The 15,840-nt window shown below is 34.7% G+C and overlaps 1 protein-coding gene across 1 annotated transcript in view; it reads left to right on the top strand.

Moving 5' to 3' along the window:
• AGL (amylo-alpha-1, 6-glucosidase, 4-alpha-glucanotransferase) overlaps positions 1 to 15,840 on the top strand; it is a 77,908-nt gene that overhangs the window by 22,802 nt on the left and 39,266 nt on the right. Inside the window, exons 6-17 of the mRNA XM_061411102.1 lie at positions 259 to 440; positions 601 to 712; positions 6,808 to 6,931; positions 7,246 to 7,348; positions 7,439 to 7,536; positions 8,221 to 8,360; positions 9,409 to 9,596; positions 11,683 to 11,806; positions 12,391 to 12,554; positions 12,848 to 12,949; positions 13,061 to 13,216; positions 13,670 to 13,820. Coding sequence (XP_061267086.1) covers positions 259 to 440; positions 601 to 712; positions 6,808 to 6,931; positions 7,246 to 7,348; positions 7,439 to 7,536; positions 8,221 to 8,360; positions 9,409 to 9,596; positions 11,683 to 11,806; positions 12,391 to 12,554; positions 12,848 to 12,949; positions 13,061 to 13,216; positions 13,670 to 13,820 — 1,644 coding nt within the window. The remainder of the gene's footprint in view (positions 1 to 258; positions 441 to 600; positions 713 to 6,807; positions 6,932 to 7,245; positions 7,349 to 7,438; positions 7,537 to 8,220; positions 8,361 to 9,408; positions 9,597 to 11,682; positions 11,807 to 12,390; positions 12,555 to 12,847; positions 12,950 to 13,060; positions 13,217 to 13,669; positions 13,821 to 15,840) is intronic.

Below are 15,840 nucleotides of genomic sequence, written 5' to 3'. Positions count from 1 at the left end.
TGATGATATAATGAATCAGTGTTGATCCTATTTACTGTCAGTTAAAAACTCCTACAACAGAAAAGAAAAATGTATGGTAAAATAGATGGTAGGATACCACAACCAAAAAGTTGTTTTCATACCACTACAGTATCATTATAAAATATTGATATCTAACATATAAGAAAATGAGTGATAGATGTTGATATTGTATTTCAGCTTTAATCTTAACCTCAGTCTAATTACATGATAATCCTTTATGTTTCCTTTTTCTTTAAGCTGCTAATAGTAGATGGCTCCAGGAACATCCAGAAAGTGCATATAACCTTGTGAATTCCCCACACTTAAAACCTGCCTGGGTGTTAGACAGAGCACTTTGGCACTTATCCTGTGATGTTGCAGAAGGGAAATACAAAGACAGAGGAGTACCTGCTTTGATCGAAAATGACCATCAGATGAATGTCAGTATGTATGGAGGAATACCACACTTTTAGTACACAATTTCTAAAATATAAATTAAATGTCTTTTTGAAGATCATTTAGAACCTGTCTTTTAAGGTGCTTAAATAATACTTAGTAAGATGATTTTAAATATGTGTTCTAACTATTAATATTTTTCAGTGCATTCGAAAAGTAATTTGGGAGGATATTTTTCCAAAGACTCAACTCTGGGAATTTTTCCAAGTAGATGTTCACAAAGCAGTCGAGCAATTTAGAGGACTTCTTACACAAGGTAAAGGTTATACACTAGAATGTTACCATCAATTTTAAGAAATTTAGTATTACTCTTCTCTTAGTTAACACAGTATTAAATCTGTTATTATTAAATGATATTTGTGTTGTTTCTGATGCTCTAACACTATGATTCTGGAGGCTATCTGTGAGTTAGCAGAGATCTTTAAAGGTCATGTCATTCAGTTCAGTTCAGTCACTCAGTTGTGTCCGACTCTTTGGGACCCCATGGACTGCAGCTCCCCAGGCCTCCCTGTCCATCACCAATCCCCGGAGCCTACTCAAACTCATGTCCATCGAGTCAGTGATGCCATCCAACCATCTCATCCTCTGTCATCCCCTTCTCCTCCCACCTTCAATCTTTCCCAGCATCAAGGTCTTTTCCAGTGAGTCGGTTCTTCGCATCAAGTGGCCAAACTATTGGAGTATCAGCTTCAGCATCAGTCCTTCCAATGAATATTCAGGACTGATTTCCTTTAGGATGGACTGGTTGGATCTCCTTGCAGTCCAAGGGACTCTCAAGAGTCTTCTCCAACACCACAGTTCAAAAGCATCAGTTCTTTCATAATACACAATTATTTCCCTTGGGGACTGCTTCTTATATTGATTCCTTAGCACAATGCTCAGAATACCATACAGCTCAATATTACATTTGTTAAGTGAAAGTTTAACATGGCAGGTAAATAGAACAGATTATTTCAGCTGCCAAAAACTCAAAACAGGCTTCAAAACTGAGAGATGTGATTGTCTTCTGTTGGCTAATGTAGGAATCTTAACTGAGGTAGTTGATGGTACCTCAGTTAACTTAGCTAAGTTCTAGTTGATGGTACCTACCATTAACACTGGGCTTCCCAGGTGGCATTATTCATAAAGATACCACCTACCAATGCAGGAGATATAAGAGACATGGGTACCATCCCTGGGTCAGGAAGATCTCCCGGAGCAGGGCATGGCAACCCACTCCAATATTGTTACCAGGAGAATCCCATGGACAGAGGGAGCTTGGTGGGCTGTGGTCCATAGGGTCGCAAAAGGTCAGACACGACTGAAGCAACTTAGCATTCACATATGCACTATTGCTGCTGCTGCTGCTGCTAAGTTGCTTCAGTCGTGTCCGACTCTGTGCGACCCCATAGACGGAAGCCCACCAGGCTCCCCCGTCCCTGGGATTCTCAAGGCAAGAACACTGGAGTGGGTTGCCATTTCCTTCTCCAATGCATGAAAGTGAAAAGTGAAAGTGAAGTCGCTCAGTCGTGTCTGACTCTTCAGGACCCCATGGACTGCAGCCCACCAGACTCCTCCGTCCATGGGACTTTCCAGGCAAGATTACTGGAGTGGGGTGCCGTTGCCTTCTCCAAAAGCACCATTAAGACCACCTAATTACTAGTGAGACTGACTCAGATACTAGCCAGTAGCAAAGGTAAAGAAACAAATCTCCAAATTAAGGACATAATTAACCTTAAGAAGTTAATCTCTGTGTCCCTAATAAAGTAGGATAGGAAAAACCATGCCAAAAGAGAAATTAGGATTTTTTAGGAAGCTAATTAGAGAAATAATAAAGAATATATCTACAATTAGTATAGGACAGCCTAAGAGCAAGAATCTTTGAAGGCTCTTAAAATAAGAAATCCTCTTCCTTATCCAGAAAGTTGAGCTTGAGTAAGGCCCAGAAATACTGCCCTCAAAGTCAAAGTCATTATGATTTGAGGCCCTGGAAGCTTCGGGTCAGGTTCACTCTTCAGCTTTCACATTTGTGTAACATCTTAATACATGAATTTTTTATATTATCTTTCCTTCATGTTTTATCTTACTGAAGTGCCTCCATTTTCCCTTTTCTCTGATGTTTATAAACTGTATTATTTATTTACAATTATGTATGCTCACAGTAAAGAAAAAAAGCCAAATAATACAACTATATAATAAATGGAATGTGTAACTTCCTCTCCTCCAAAATCTACTTACTAGAAGGAACTATTATTTAATAGTCTCTTGTGTTTCTTTTCAGACTCTTTTTTGAAAGAAATTCCAATTTTATATAGTTAGGTACATATAAATTACATTCATAAGTTTTGTATTTATATCTATTTTATACACATAAATAAGACTGCAGTATACAGACTGTTTAACAAGTTGTTCTTTTAGTTGACAACATGATCTTATTACAGCTAATTATTTCTTTTTAACTTCTAGATAGCAATATACTGCGTTAAAGTACTTGAATTCCTTTTAACCATTTTGGTAGGTTATTTGTAGTTCATTTCTCATTCATTCATTTAATACATTTTTATTGAATCACATATTATGTGCGAGGCACTGATCCAGGTAGGGGGATTCAGAGGTGAATGTAGCAAACCCTGGATCTAGAGGAATTTATATTCTTACAACTGATACTATAGAAAATAAATCCTTGTGCATGTTAACTTTACTGGCTTTCTGACTAAATCAGTAGGACAAATTATTAGGCAGAATTCATGGGTCAAAGAGTATACAGATTTAACGATAAATTTGTAATAGGTGTTGTCAAATTGCTTTTCAATACAAATTGTACCAGTTTATGTTATCACTAACTGTAACATCACCAACATTAGCTACTATTTAATCTTTGTCAATAGGCAAAATATTCATTATTTTTATTTATATTTCTTTGGTTATGAATGAAACATCTTTTCATGTTTTAATTAGCCATTTATAATTCTTCCATTAATTGCCTTTTAATGTTCTTCCCATATTTTTCTGTTGGGTTGCTCATCTTTTTCATATTGACTTATTATTACTGGTGGTTCCTTACTATAGTGGCCTCAGCTATATCCTCCTATTATGCTGTTGATCTTTTAATCCTTGTTGACGGTGGTTTTCTCTCCTCACTGTAACCAAATTTATTGATCTTTTCTTTTATGGCTTCTAATTTCACATTGTGCATAGACCTTCAAACAACATTCTGTTTTCTTCTGATAATCTTATTTACAGTTTACTTTTAAATATTTAATAGACCTGGAATTTATATAAAGAAGATATTAACTTTATTTAATTTTAAAAAGTAATACTGGGTTGATATTCCATCCTTTTAAACTGGTTTGGGATACCACCATAATACTTCATAATGTATAATCATATACTGAATATTCATGGCTCTGTTATCTGTGCTGTTCCACTGATCTGTCTTATACTCTAGCAATACGAAAGACTTTTGTAATATACACTCATTGTGTAGTTTTACCTCTTTTTTAAACACTTCCTGGCATTTTTTCATGTATGTTACTCTTCCAAATTAACCTCAGAAACTACATCTTTAAATCTATTTATTCTTTATCTTACTTTGTGCTTTTATAAGCCATTTCATTTAGAATAAGCCAGATATTAATTAATTAAAGTAAAATCAAACCCAGTGGAGGCAATCCTCCACTGATTTACTAGAAACAAGTTCAGAATAAGAATGAAAACTCTCCCTACAAAGCATTTATTTACTTTTTTCATTTTTTATTATTATGTAAGAGGAGAATGCTAGTTGGTGAAACGGAAAAAATATAAAAACAAACTTGTCTGCTTCGTTCAGAGAAAGTCAAGTTGTTAATAAGACTTACTTTTTAAAATAGAAAGCAATCTTTGAGGAAAAAGAACTCCTAAAGTTAGTGTCTTTGGTAGCACCTGGGAAGAAAATGTGTACCAGCAACACTAGACCATTCAGGTATGACCTAAATCAAATCCCTTATGATTACACAGTGGAAGTGACAAATAGATTCAAGGGATTAGATCTGATAGAGTACCTGAAGAACTATGGATGGAGGTTCGTGACATTGGACAGGAGACGGGGATAAAGACCATCCCCAAGAAAAAGAAATACAAAATGGCAAAATGGTTGCCTGAGGAGGCCTTACAAATAGCTGAGAAAAGAAGAGAAGCAGAAAGCAAAGGAGAAAAGGAAAGATATACCGATTTGAATGCAGAGTTCTAAAGAATAGCAAGAAGAGATAAGAAAGCCTTCCTCAGCAATCAATGCAAAGAAATAGAGGAAAACAATAGAATGGAAAAGACTAGAGATCTCTTGAAGAAAATCAGAGATACCAAAGAAGATTTCATGCAAAGATGGGCACAATAAAGGACAGAATGGTAAGGACCTAACAGAAGCAGAAAATATTAAGAGGTGGCAAGAATACACAGAATAACTATACAAAAATGACCCAGATAACCACAATGGTGTGATCTCTCACCTAGAGCCAGACATCCTGGAATGTGAAGTCAAGTGGGCCTCAGGAAGCATCACTACAAACAAAGATAGTGGAGGTGATGAAATTCCATTTGAGCTCTTTCAAACCCTAAAAGATGCTGTGAAAGTGCTGCACTCAATATGCCAGCAAATTTGGAAAACTCAACAGCAGCCACAAGACTGGAAAAGCCCAGTTTTCATTCCAGTCCCAAAGAAAGGCAATGCCAAAGAATGCTCAAACTACCGCACAATTGCCCTCATCTCACACACTAGTAAAGTAATGCTCAAAATTCTCCAAGCCAGGCTTCAAGAGTATGTGAACCATGAATTTCCAGATGTTCAAGCCGGATTTAGAAAAAGCAGAGGAATCAGAGATCAAATTGCCAACATCTGTTGGATCATCAAAAAAGCAAGAGAGTTCCAGGAAAACACCTATTTCTGCTTTATTGACTGTGCCAAAGCCTTTGACTGTGTGGATCACAACAAACTTGTGAAAAATTCTTAAAGCAATGGGAATACCAGACCACCTGACCTGCCTCTTGAGAAACCTATATGCAGGTCAGGAAGCAACAGTTAGAACTGGACATGGAAAAACAGACTGGTTCCAAATAGGAAAAGGAGTACATCAAGGCTGTATATAATCACCCTGCTTATTTAACTTCTATGCAGAGTACATCATGAGAAACACTGGGCTGGAAGAAGCACAAGCTGGAATCAAAATTGCTAGGAGAAATATCAGTAACCTCAGATATGCAGATGACACCACCCTTATGGCAGAAAGCAAAGAAGACCTAAAGAGCCTCTTGATGAACATGAAAGAGGAGAGTGAAAAAGTTGGCTTAAAGCTCAACATTCAGAAAACAAAGATCATGGCATCCAGTCCCATCACTTCATGGGAAGTAGATGGGGAAACAATGGAAACAATGTCAGACTTTATTTTTTTGGGCTCCAAAATCACTGCAGATAGTGATTGCAGCCATGAAATTAAAAGATGCTTGCTCCTTGGAAGAAAAGTTATGACCGACCTAGACAGCATATTAAAAAGCAGAGACATTCCTTTGCCAACAAAGGTCCATCTGGTCAAGGCTATGGTTTTTCCAGTAGTCATGTATGGATGTGAGAGTTGGACTATAAAGAAAGCTGAGCACCGAAGAATTGATGCTTTTGAACTGTGGTGTTGGAGAAGACTCTTGAGAGTCTTGGACTGCAAGGAGATCCAACCAGTCCATCCTAAAGGAAATCAGTCCTGAATATTCATTGGAAGGACTGATGTTGAAGCTGAAACTCCAGTACTTTGGCCACCTGATGCAAAGAACTGACTCATTGGAAAAGACCCTGATGCTGGGAAGGATTGAAGGTGGGAGAAGAAGGGGACGACAGAGGACGAGATGGTTGGATGGCATCACTGACTAAATGAACATGAGTTTGAATAAGCTCCGGGAGTTGGTGATGGACAGGGAGGCCTGGTGTGCTGCAATTCATGGGGTCGCAGAGTCGGACACGACTGAGCGACTGAACTGAACATCTTTAGTGCCCTAAAAAAATGTATAGAATACCTGAATACTAATTGAAGCAGAAAGGTGGGACTGGGGTTGAACTGGTAGGAATTGCTGTGTTTTTCTTCTACAGTGTTGTTTTTTTTCCCCAGTCAGCATCTCTCTCTCCTCTTTACCCAACACCGCCTCTCTCTCTCTTTCCTTCTGTGTGTGTGTGTGTGTGTGTGTTAGGTTTTTGCAGAAGGATACATAGGGAGGTAGGAAGGAATGCTTATGAAATAAATAGTTCTTTTATTTTCTAAGAAAAAAACAATAAACTAAAAATATGAAATAAGTAACAGTTATAATCTCCTTATATATATCTGCATTTAAGATATAATATTTTCTTTCTTTCAGAAAATAGGAAAGCAACAAGGCCTGATCCAGATCACCACCTTAAGATAATTCAGGATCCTGAATACAGACGGCTTGGCTGCACTGTAGATATGAATGTTGCTCTAGCAACTTTCATACCACATGAGTATGTTTTATATTTTACTACAAACTAAAGAATAATATTGCTTGTAAACCTTTATGACTATTCTGATTACATTTATGGTATTATTTTTATGCTATTTGTTAACAGCCTGAATAGAAAATGAAATAAAGTAATTCACTATAATTACTACTTCCAACACATGACATTTCCCCTTTTGTGGTAAAAATGTATACAACTGGAAAATTTCTTAAGTCTTAATTAAGGTCCTAAGTTTCTATGACCCGTATTAGAAAAATTTTTAATGTAGAGTTTGTAGAACCATTAAATAATGTTCGTATTGCTTTATCTACTTCAAGCAATGGGCCAGCCGCAATTAATGAATGCTGCAATTGGTTCAGGAAGAGAATTGAGGAATTAAATTCGGAGAAGCATCAACTCATTAACTATCATCAGGAACAGGTTTTACCTACTTCTTTTGAACTGCTGTTTTTCTCTGAGTTTTAATACTGTTTTTTGTTGTTGTTATTGACATAAGTTCATGTTTTCTAGGCAGTCAATTGCCTTTTGGGAAATGTGTTTTATGAACGACTGGCTGACCATGGACCTAAACTAGGACCTGTTACTAGAAAACATCCTTTGGTTACCAGGTATTCCATTTTTGTTTTCTTCTCATGAAAGGTTAAAAATTGAAATTGTACTAAATTCTTCAAATTAACCTAAATTTGAATTTCCTTGAATGTGTGACCCAGTATGTTTCTTAAATTGAAATAGCGGTTTTGATCTGGTAACTAGGCTTAATATTAATTAATTTTGTTAGGCAAATCTTTAATTAGAGAAACTATCATCAGTATGAACCAGTTTATAATCATTTACATTCATGTTTCTGGAGGACTGCATACTTACTAATAATTTCACTGTTAAGCAAATTAAGCAAGTATTTAGCTCCTTATAAGTAATGTACAGCAGAGATTAGGCAACTGAAGCATAGTAAAAACTTTTGCAAAATAATGTCAATACTTTAGTGATTTTCTTAGTCATTCTATGAGATTTTTAAAGTTATTAGAATGTTCTATACTAACATTCTATACTTAGCATGTTAATCAGATATAGTATAATACTTACTCAATTTCTCATATCCTGCTAGATTTACTCAAAATGTCTGATGATTTTTTCACCTGTATTGAAGTTTATTTCTTATTTCTTATAAATGGTGTCAAACTAATCTTATCTATTCTATTCATTAGGGACAAAGTTTAATTTTAATGGTATTAATTCAGATTTTCTCCAAGGAATTTCCTGTATGGATTTCATACTTCATTGTATCTCCCTAGATATTTTACTTTCCCCTTTGAAGACATATCCCTCTCTGTAGAAGAATCAATGATTCATGTCCCAAATAAAGCTTGTTTTCTGATGGCACATAATGGATGGGTAATGGGAGATGATCCCCTTCGAAATTTTGCTGAACCAGGTATGTCATTTTTGTTAACTTCGCTATGGACAGGGAAATAAAAGTTCATGGCAAGCTCAGAATATAAATTGTTTGTTGATTTTGTTCCCCGAGTAGGCTAATGATTTTTAAATTGTTTCATTGGTGATGCCAGAGGTGCATACAGTTTGAGAGAAGAGAAGGAACTGACAGAATGAGATTCAGCTTCTTTCTCCTTCTTTCCTTTTCTACCCCTATCTCCTCAAACAGAAGAGTTCTCATATATCTATTTGATATTATGGTTCTACAGAAGATTGTATTTGGGCAACTCATTTGTACACAGATGTACTCATTTGCATCTTTAAAAAGCCATCTGAACCTGTATGGTTACAACTGTTTATTGTAAGAGATATTTTCACTGATTAGCTAGAGGAGTATTTAAGATATTTGAATGACAGTTAAACTAGAAAACAATTGTTTTTAGATTCCCTCTTACTTAATGCTAGCTTCTTATTTCTTATAGCTGTTTCATTGCCAGGAATAATTTTGCAAGGGACCTATCGATATATTTATTTTTTAACATTTTAGAATCAGAAGCCTGTTTTTATGACATTAAATTTAATTCAGAAGTCTCATTTTTTTAAAAAAACATGTAGCTTTGCATTTAAGTATCTCTGCCATCTCCTTTCCAACCATTGGAAGTGAAAAATGATACTTTGCTCTACACCATGGATTTAATGTAACATATTGCCAAAAATTGGTAGCAAGGTGGAGATGGAGCTTTAAATGGTTTTTAAAGGCTCATGATATTACTATTACTGTTTTCCTTTAAGAAGCAACTTGAATTTTTACTATTAAGCACACGTTTTTAGAAGAGAATGTAAGGTACAGTTTTAGCAAAATAGATAGGAGATCTAAATTACTATCAATTTTTTAAAACTTTATCCCATACCATTTTAGATATAATTTTAACCTATATATGGCTTGTGTTAGAAATAATAAATGTGATTTTAAAACAACAGTTTTTCCTTGAAATACATATTTTCATTTTATTCCTTGAACCATTGAAAGCAAGCTCCTTTTTTAACAGGTTCAGATGTTTATCTAAGGAGAGAACTTATTTGCTGGGGAGACAGTGTTAAATTACGCTATGGGAAAAAACCAGAGGACTGTCCTTATCTCTGGGCACACATGAAAAAATACACAGAAATCACCGCAACTTATTTCCAGGGAGTCCGTCTTGATAATTGTCACTCAACACCTCTTCATGTAGCAGAGGTACAGATAAATAATTCATCTATGTTAAAGAAATCAGTGTCCTTTCCTAGCTTTCCTTAATAAGAGTGTACAAATACATGTTTCCTTTTGCTTGTTGAATGCTAACAGTAATATGGTGGTAGTATTTTAAAACTTGCATAATTTGCATAATTCCGAGAATTTTTGATGCAGATATTATGGAGTACTGGGCATAAAACGTATGAGTTAATATTTTTATTTAAGTTAGGGACATTATATTGTCTCTGATAATACACATACAACAATATGCCATATATATTATTAAAATATTATTAATATTTTAATGTTAATATTTTAAAAGAATTAACCTTGTTAACAATTTAACAATATATAAATATTAATTTGTCTTATTCTTATTATTAGGTTAGTTTCAATAAATTAGTAGCCACTGTGAAGTCATATTGGAGAAGGCAATGGCACCCCACTCCAGTACTCTTGCCTGGAAAATCCCATGGACGGAGGAGCCTGAAAGGCTGCAGTCCATGGGGTCACTGAGGGTCAGACATGACTGAGCAACTTCACTTTCACTTTTCACTTTCATGCACTGGAGAAGGAAATGGCAACCCAAGCCAGTATTCTTGCCTGGAGAATCTCAGGGACAGGGGAGCCCGGTGGGCTGCCATCTATGGGGTCGCACAGAGTCGGACACGACTGAAGTGACTTAGCAGCAGTGAAGTCATATAGCTTATTTCATATTATAATAATTATTTAAACACTAGCATTAAAAAAAATAATAATAAATAAACACTAGCATTATAGCATATTGAAGATAGTTTGTCTCACTGATTCAATTTTCATTATCATATGGAAATATAATTATATGTAAATGTAAACATAAAAATTTTCTGTTCCTCTTCAGGTTTTTTATAGTAACGTAAGCAATGCCAACATTTATAGTGTTATCTTTTATGAAACATAAAAGATAATGCTTTAAATTTTATATAATACTATAAATGCTATAAATTTTATATAATTTATAGCATTATCTTTTATGTTTACATCTTTGTAAACACTTTAGAGTTTCATTCTATTTGTAAGATCTTTGAAACTTTCCTAGTGACAAGTTAGTGTTCTATGGAAATGTGTGCTTATCTGAAAAACATCTATTTCTATCATTTTAAAGCAGTATTATAATGCATATGTTTCAAGTCCTGTGATGAAAAATTGCTTTGATTTGGAAGAATTTAATGAACATTAGTTAAGGTAGTAGAACATTTTTAGCTTCAAAAAAAGGCAGAGTTTTTTTTTAAATGTATGCCTTTAGCAATACATTTGTAAGATGGTTATAACATTATAGCAAAATACAGAATACTAAAATTTAAGTTTAAAAAACCTCTAGGGTCTTATGTGTTAGAATTTCAAGTATTAGCCTTTGTGCAAATGTTCAAAAATTTTTTTTGAACTGATCTGATTTCTGATTAGAAGTTCTGGGGAATTCCTTGGCAGTCCAATGGTTAGAACTCAGTGCTTTCACTGCCGTGGCCTGCGTTCAGTCCCTGGTCAGTGAACGAAAATTCAGCAAGCCACAAACCGTGGCCAGGAAAAAAAAAGGAATTTATTATCATCTTCAGGAAAAACTGGCTTCAGTCTAGTCAGACCTAATCTTTACAATAGCTAAATGATGCACCAGCAGGGAATTTATCATTTATAGTTTAGTCAAGGGCCTAAAAATTAATAGGCTAATTAGGGATATTAAAAACAAAACATAAAATAGGGTTTGGAAAGCCTAGCAGAATTGCAGTACTATGGTTTACATTTTTTAAGTGACACTAACATTTTTCTTCTTCCTTTTTTTCCCCCTTTTGTGTCCCATCTGCAAAATCTAATCTTCCTTTTTAACTGTTATATTCGCTTTATACATTCTTTTGTTTTCTGTATGTTTTGGTCCATTTTATGTTTTCTTACTTATGCACAATTAAATTTCTTTGGAAATTCTCTTGGATTTCCATTTTGTCTTGCTACATGGTATTTTCCTGTGTCAAATCCATGCCTAGTCTTGCCTCCTCTCCTTCCCCCACACCATCTTGCTTTTCTCTTTCTGTTATATTTGTGACTGTGCTTTTTGCAGTATATGTTGGATGCTGCTAGGAAATTGCAACCCAATTTATATGTAGTAGCTGAACTGTTCACAGGAAGTGAAGACCTGGACAATGTCTTTGTTACTAGACTGGGCATTAGTTCCTTAATAAGAGGTAGGCTCATTGAAAGTGTTTTTCCCATCTAAAGCTTCAGTTTTTGTTTAAGTAGATTAAAAGGCATTTAATAGCTTTATGTACAGTGTTTAATAATGTTCAACATAGTTATTGTTCTTTTAAATATTCTACTCAAAATTTCTTAATATAACTGAGTCTGTTTTCATTAGTGAAAATTTCTACTTTGGGGTAAGATATCTCATTTTAACTTGAAAGACCAATGGAACGAATTGATGACTTGAACAAAATCACTTTTTTGTTGTTGAAAATATATAAATCTGTTTTTCATCTCTATCTGCCTAAATGATGTAATCTTGAGATTTTTCTCCATAGATTTTATGTAACCAACATCCTAATAAGCAGCATATATTCCTTTTTTACTGCATGAGCCATTTCTCTGGTTAAGTTGCAGAAAAGACTTTTTGTCATTTAAACTGATGGACATTTGTTTAAATGTTTAAATCAGTTTTATTTTTGATAATATTTTTGTGGTCTGTTTTTGAAAGTCAGTCACAATACAAAATCTAATCTCTTTTTGGACATTGCTAATGAAGATTGTTAAAATACTCTGTAATGCTTTGCAGAGGCAATGAGTGCATACGATAGCCATGAAGAGGGCAGATTAGTTTACCGATACGGAGGAGAACCTGTTGGATCCTTTGTTCAGCCCTGTTTGAGGCCTTTAGTGCCAGCTATTGCACATGCCCTGTTTATGGATATCACTCATGATAACGAGTGTCCTATTGTGGTAAGCATCTATCCTGTTTCTTGTATTTCCTTATTTCGCTAAATGTTTTGATGTTTAGTTCTCTGCTGTTTAATGGCAGTAATATCCACAGTACCTCAAAATAGTGCCTTAGATTTATAAGTGATTGTGATTTAAAGGTTTTTGAGTGGTTTGTCATTTGTCTTAAAGCAAATGAATACATCTTCAGAATGTACTTATGTACATTCTGTACTTCTCCTTTTACGTCATTGGGCTATAGCATGGCACTTTGCATTTGAAAGAAAATAAACTTGTGTTGTTTTACTCTTTTGTAGCATAGGTCAGCATATGACGCTCTCCCAAGTACCACAATTGTCTCCATGGCGTGTTGTGCTAGTGGTAGTACGAAAGGCTATGACGAATTAGTGCCTCACCAGGTTTGTTATGTGTTGTTTTTTAAAACCCACAAGGCCCAAAACTGATTATTTTTACCAGAATTCCTCATTGTCATTAAAACATGCACATGGCTAAGTTTTTGTTTTGTTCAGATTTCAGTAGTTTCTGAAGAGCGGTTTTACACTAAATGGAATCCTGCAGCATCGCCATCCAACGCTGGTGAAGTGAACTCCCAGAGTGGCATTATTGCGGCCAGGTGTGCTATCAATAAACTTCACCAAGAGCTTGGAGCCAAGGGTTTTATTCAGGCAAGAAGCTGCATTTTCTTTCTTTTTTTTTTTTTTTATTTTTCTGAAAAAATTTTTTTTAATTTTATTTTATTTTTAAACTTTACAATATTGTATTAGTTTTGCCAAATATCAAAATGCATCCGCCACAGATATACCTGTGTTCCCCATCCTGAACCCTCCTCCCTCCTCCCTCCCCATACCCTCCCTCTGGGTCGTCCCAGTGCACCAGCCCCAGGCATCCAGTATTGTGCATCAAACCTGGACTGGTGACTCGTTTCATACATGATATTATACCTGTTTCACTGCTATTCTCCCAAATCTCCCCACCCTCTCCCTCTCCCACAGAGTCCATAAGGCTGATCTATACATCAGTGTCTCTTTTGCTGTCTCATTTTCTAGGTTCCTTTCTCAAGGTTCAGTTTTAGAGTCTTTCCAGTTTGAGCACTAATGTGTTTTCTCTCTGTTTCTCAGGTGTATGTGGATCAAGTTGATGCAGACATAGTGGCTGTAACCAGACATTCACCCAGTATCCATCAGTCGGTCGTATCTGTTTCTAGAACTGCTTTCAGGAATCCCAAGACTTCATTTTACAGCAAGGAAGTTCCTCAAATGTGCATCCCTGGTAATGTGATCTAAAAAATGTTGTTTTGGTTGTATTGTTAAATTGTTAATAATAATAAATATTATTAAATTGTTGTTACGTGTCATATATATTGTAACACAGTGTGAGTATAGATGTAGTTAAGAAAAAGAATTACAAATTTTTGATAACTTGTATTTTTACTACATGGAGCAAAACCTGGAAATACTGTTAAATATTAACATTTTTTGAGTTGTGATTTTATTTTCATCCTAATACATTTTCCTACCTCCTAATTTATATAAATGAACATGTATTTCTTCTACACCCAGCTAGATTTATATGTATATTCATGTACATATGTATATACATATATATTTGTATGTGTGTCCAAGTGTTTCTGTATATGTATACATATATTTACATATATAAACCAAAATGGAAAGTAGTTTAATATTTAAGGCACTTTATAATCCATCCTCATCTGTTTCAACCAAATAGATATTTTCACTGCTCCCTAAGTAGCCTTACTCCTACTTATTTATGAATTCTTTACATCTTTCAAGGACTAAAGTTTCACCTCCTTTGAGAAGCCTTCTCTAAGTACTCAGTAAACTCTCTGTCCTCTGAACATATAGCAATTATAGTCTCTGTATCACTCAGACATTATAAAATGCATCCTTGAGGTATATACTTATTATTACTTGATTGTTTTCTAGATATGTGTATTTAATTTCCTTATTTATTATTATATATAATATATTATGGCATAACATGCTCCTGTGCATATAGCAGCTGTCCAAGTCCATTGACTAACTGAGTGAATGAAGCTTCTCACAAACATGATCATACTCTATATTTGTTGCTAATTGCAAAATATTCATAACTCCCATTTTTAGAAGTTATCAACTTGAATAGTTTTAGGGTTAAATGTCTATTGCTTTTTTTTTAACTGTTCACAAGTTTATATACAGTGATCTCATCTGGTTGTAACTAATATACATATATAGTTTTACATGGTTGCACTCAATGTATACAGTAATATCTCAGGGTTTTATTTTGTTTTTGATCAGTGATCATTCTTAAAACATGTTCCATTTTCTCAGTCCACATAATTTTGATTTTCATTATGTTGAATGTTTTATATTTTATTATGTTAGCATTCCATTTTTAACATTTATGTGTGTTTAGCAGTGCTCTTTAAGATTTGAGTATACACTAGGAATAATCTTTTTGTTTTGAATAATTTTCTTAGTATATATTTTCAGAAGTAGACTTCTGGATCAGAAGGTCTTTCATTGTCAGATTAACAGTTTAAAGTTCAAATTATTTAAATAATAAAGTTTCAGTTTTATATATCCTTTGATCTAGCAGTTCTATTCCCAGGTGTGTATCTGAGAAACTCTCCTGCACTTCCACTAGGAAATATGCACAAAAATATTTATTGTAACATTATTGATAATAGAGGAAAATAATGACAGCGGTGGTTAAATGAATACATTTGGGTACACTCATACAGTGGAATACTGTTTGGCATCTAAAATGAATGAGGTAGAGCTAACATAGCAGTATAAACAAATTTGAAAAACTACAGTGTTATCCAACAGAAAGGAAGTTGCAGAAGTGTATCTATAACTTGAATCCACTCACATAAACTTGGAAATATGGAGAACAGTATATGGTGCTTAGGGAAACAGGTGTATGTAGTAAAAATGCACAGGATCAAGGCAGACCAGCCTTCAGGTAGTGGTTACCTCTGAAGGGAAAGAAAGGGAACACACGGACATCAGTTGGGTTTGGAATATTTTCTTAAGCGAGGTAGTGGGATCTGGGTGTTTAACTTTTCCCTACTTTTTCTGTCTTTGAAATATTCCATTTTTAAAATGTAAGCCTTTCAAGTGATCTACTTTCTCTCCTGTCAATATTAGAAAGGTTTCACATTGTTTCCCAGAGCTAAACTATTATTACTTGATGAGATCTCTTTTAAATAGTTCTGTTAATTTTTTAAAAGCATGTGTGAAAACTGCATGTTACATAGAATTATCTACTCTCAGATTGCTTT

Source organism: Bos javanicus, chromosome 3 (genome assembly GCF_032452875.1).
Source record: "Bos javanicus breed banteng chromosome 3, ARS-OSU_banteng_1.0, whole genome shotgun sequence".
Lineage (NCBI taxonomy): Eukaryota > Metazoa > Chordata > Mammalia > Artiodactyla > Bovidae > Bos > Bos javanicus.
The sequence above is the reverse complement of the archived record's forward strand: the minus strand, read 5'-3'. Positions and strand labels throughout refer to the sequence as shown.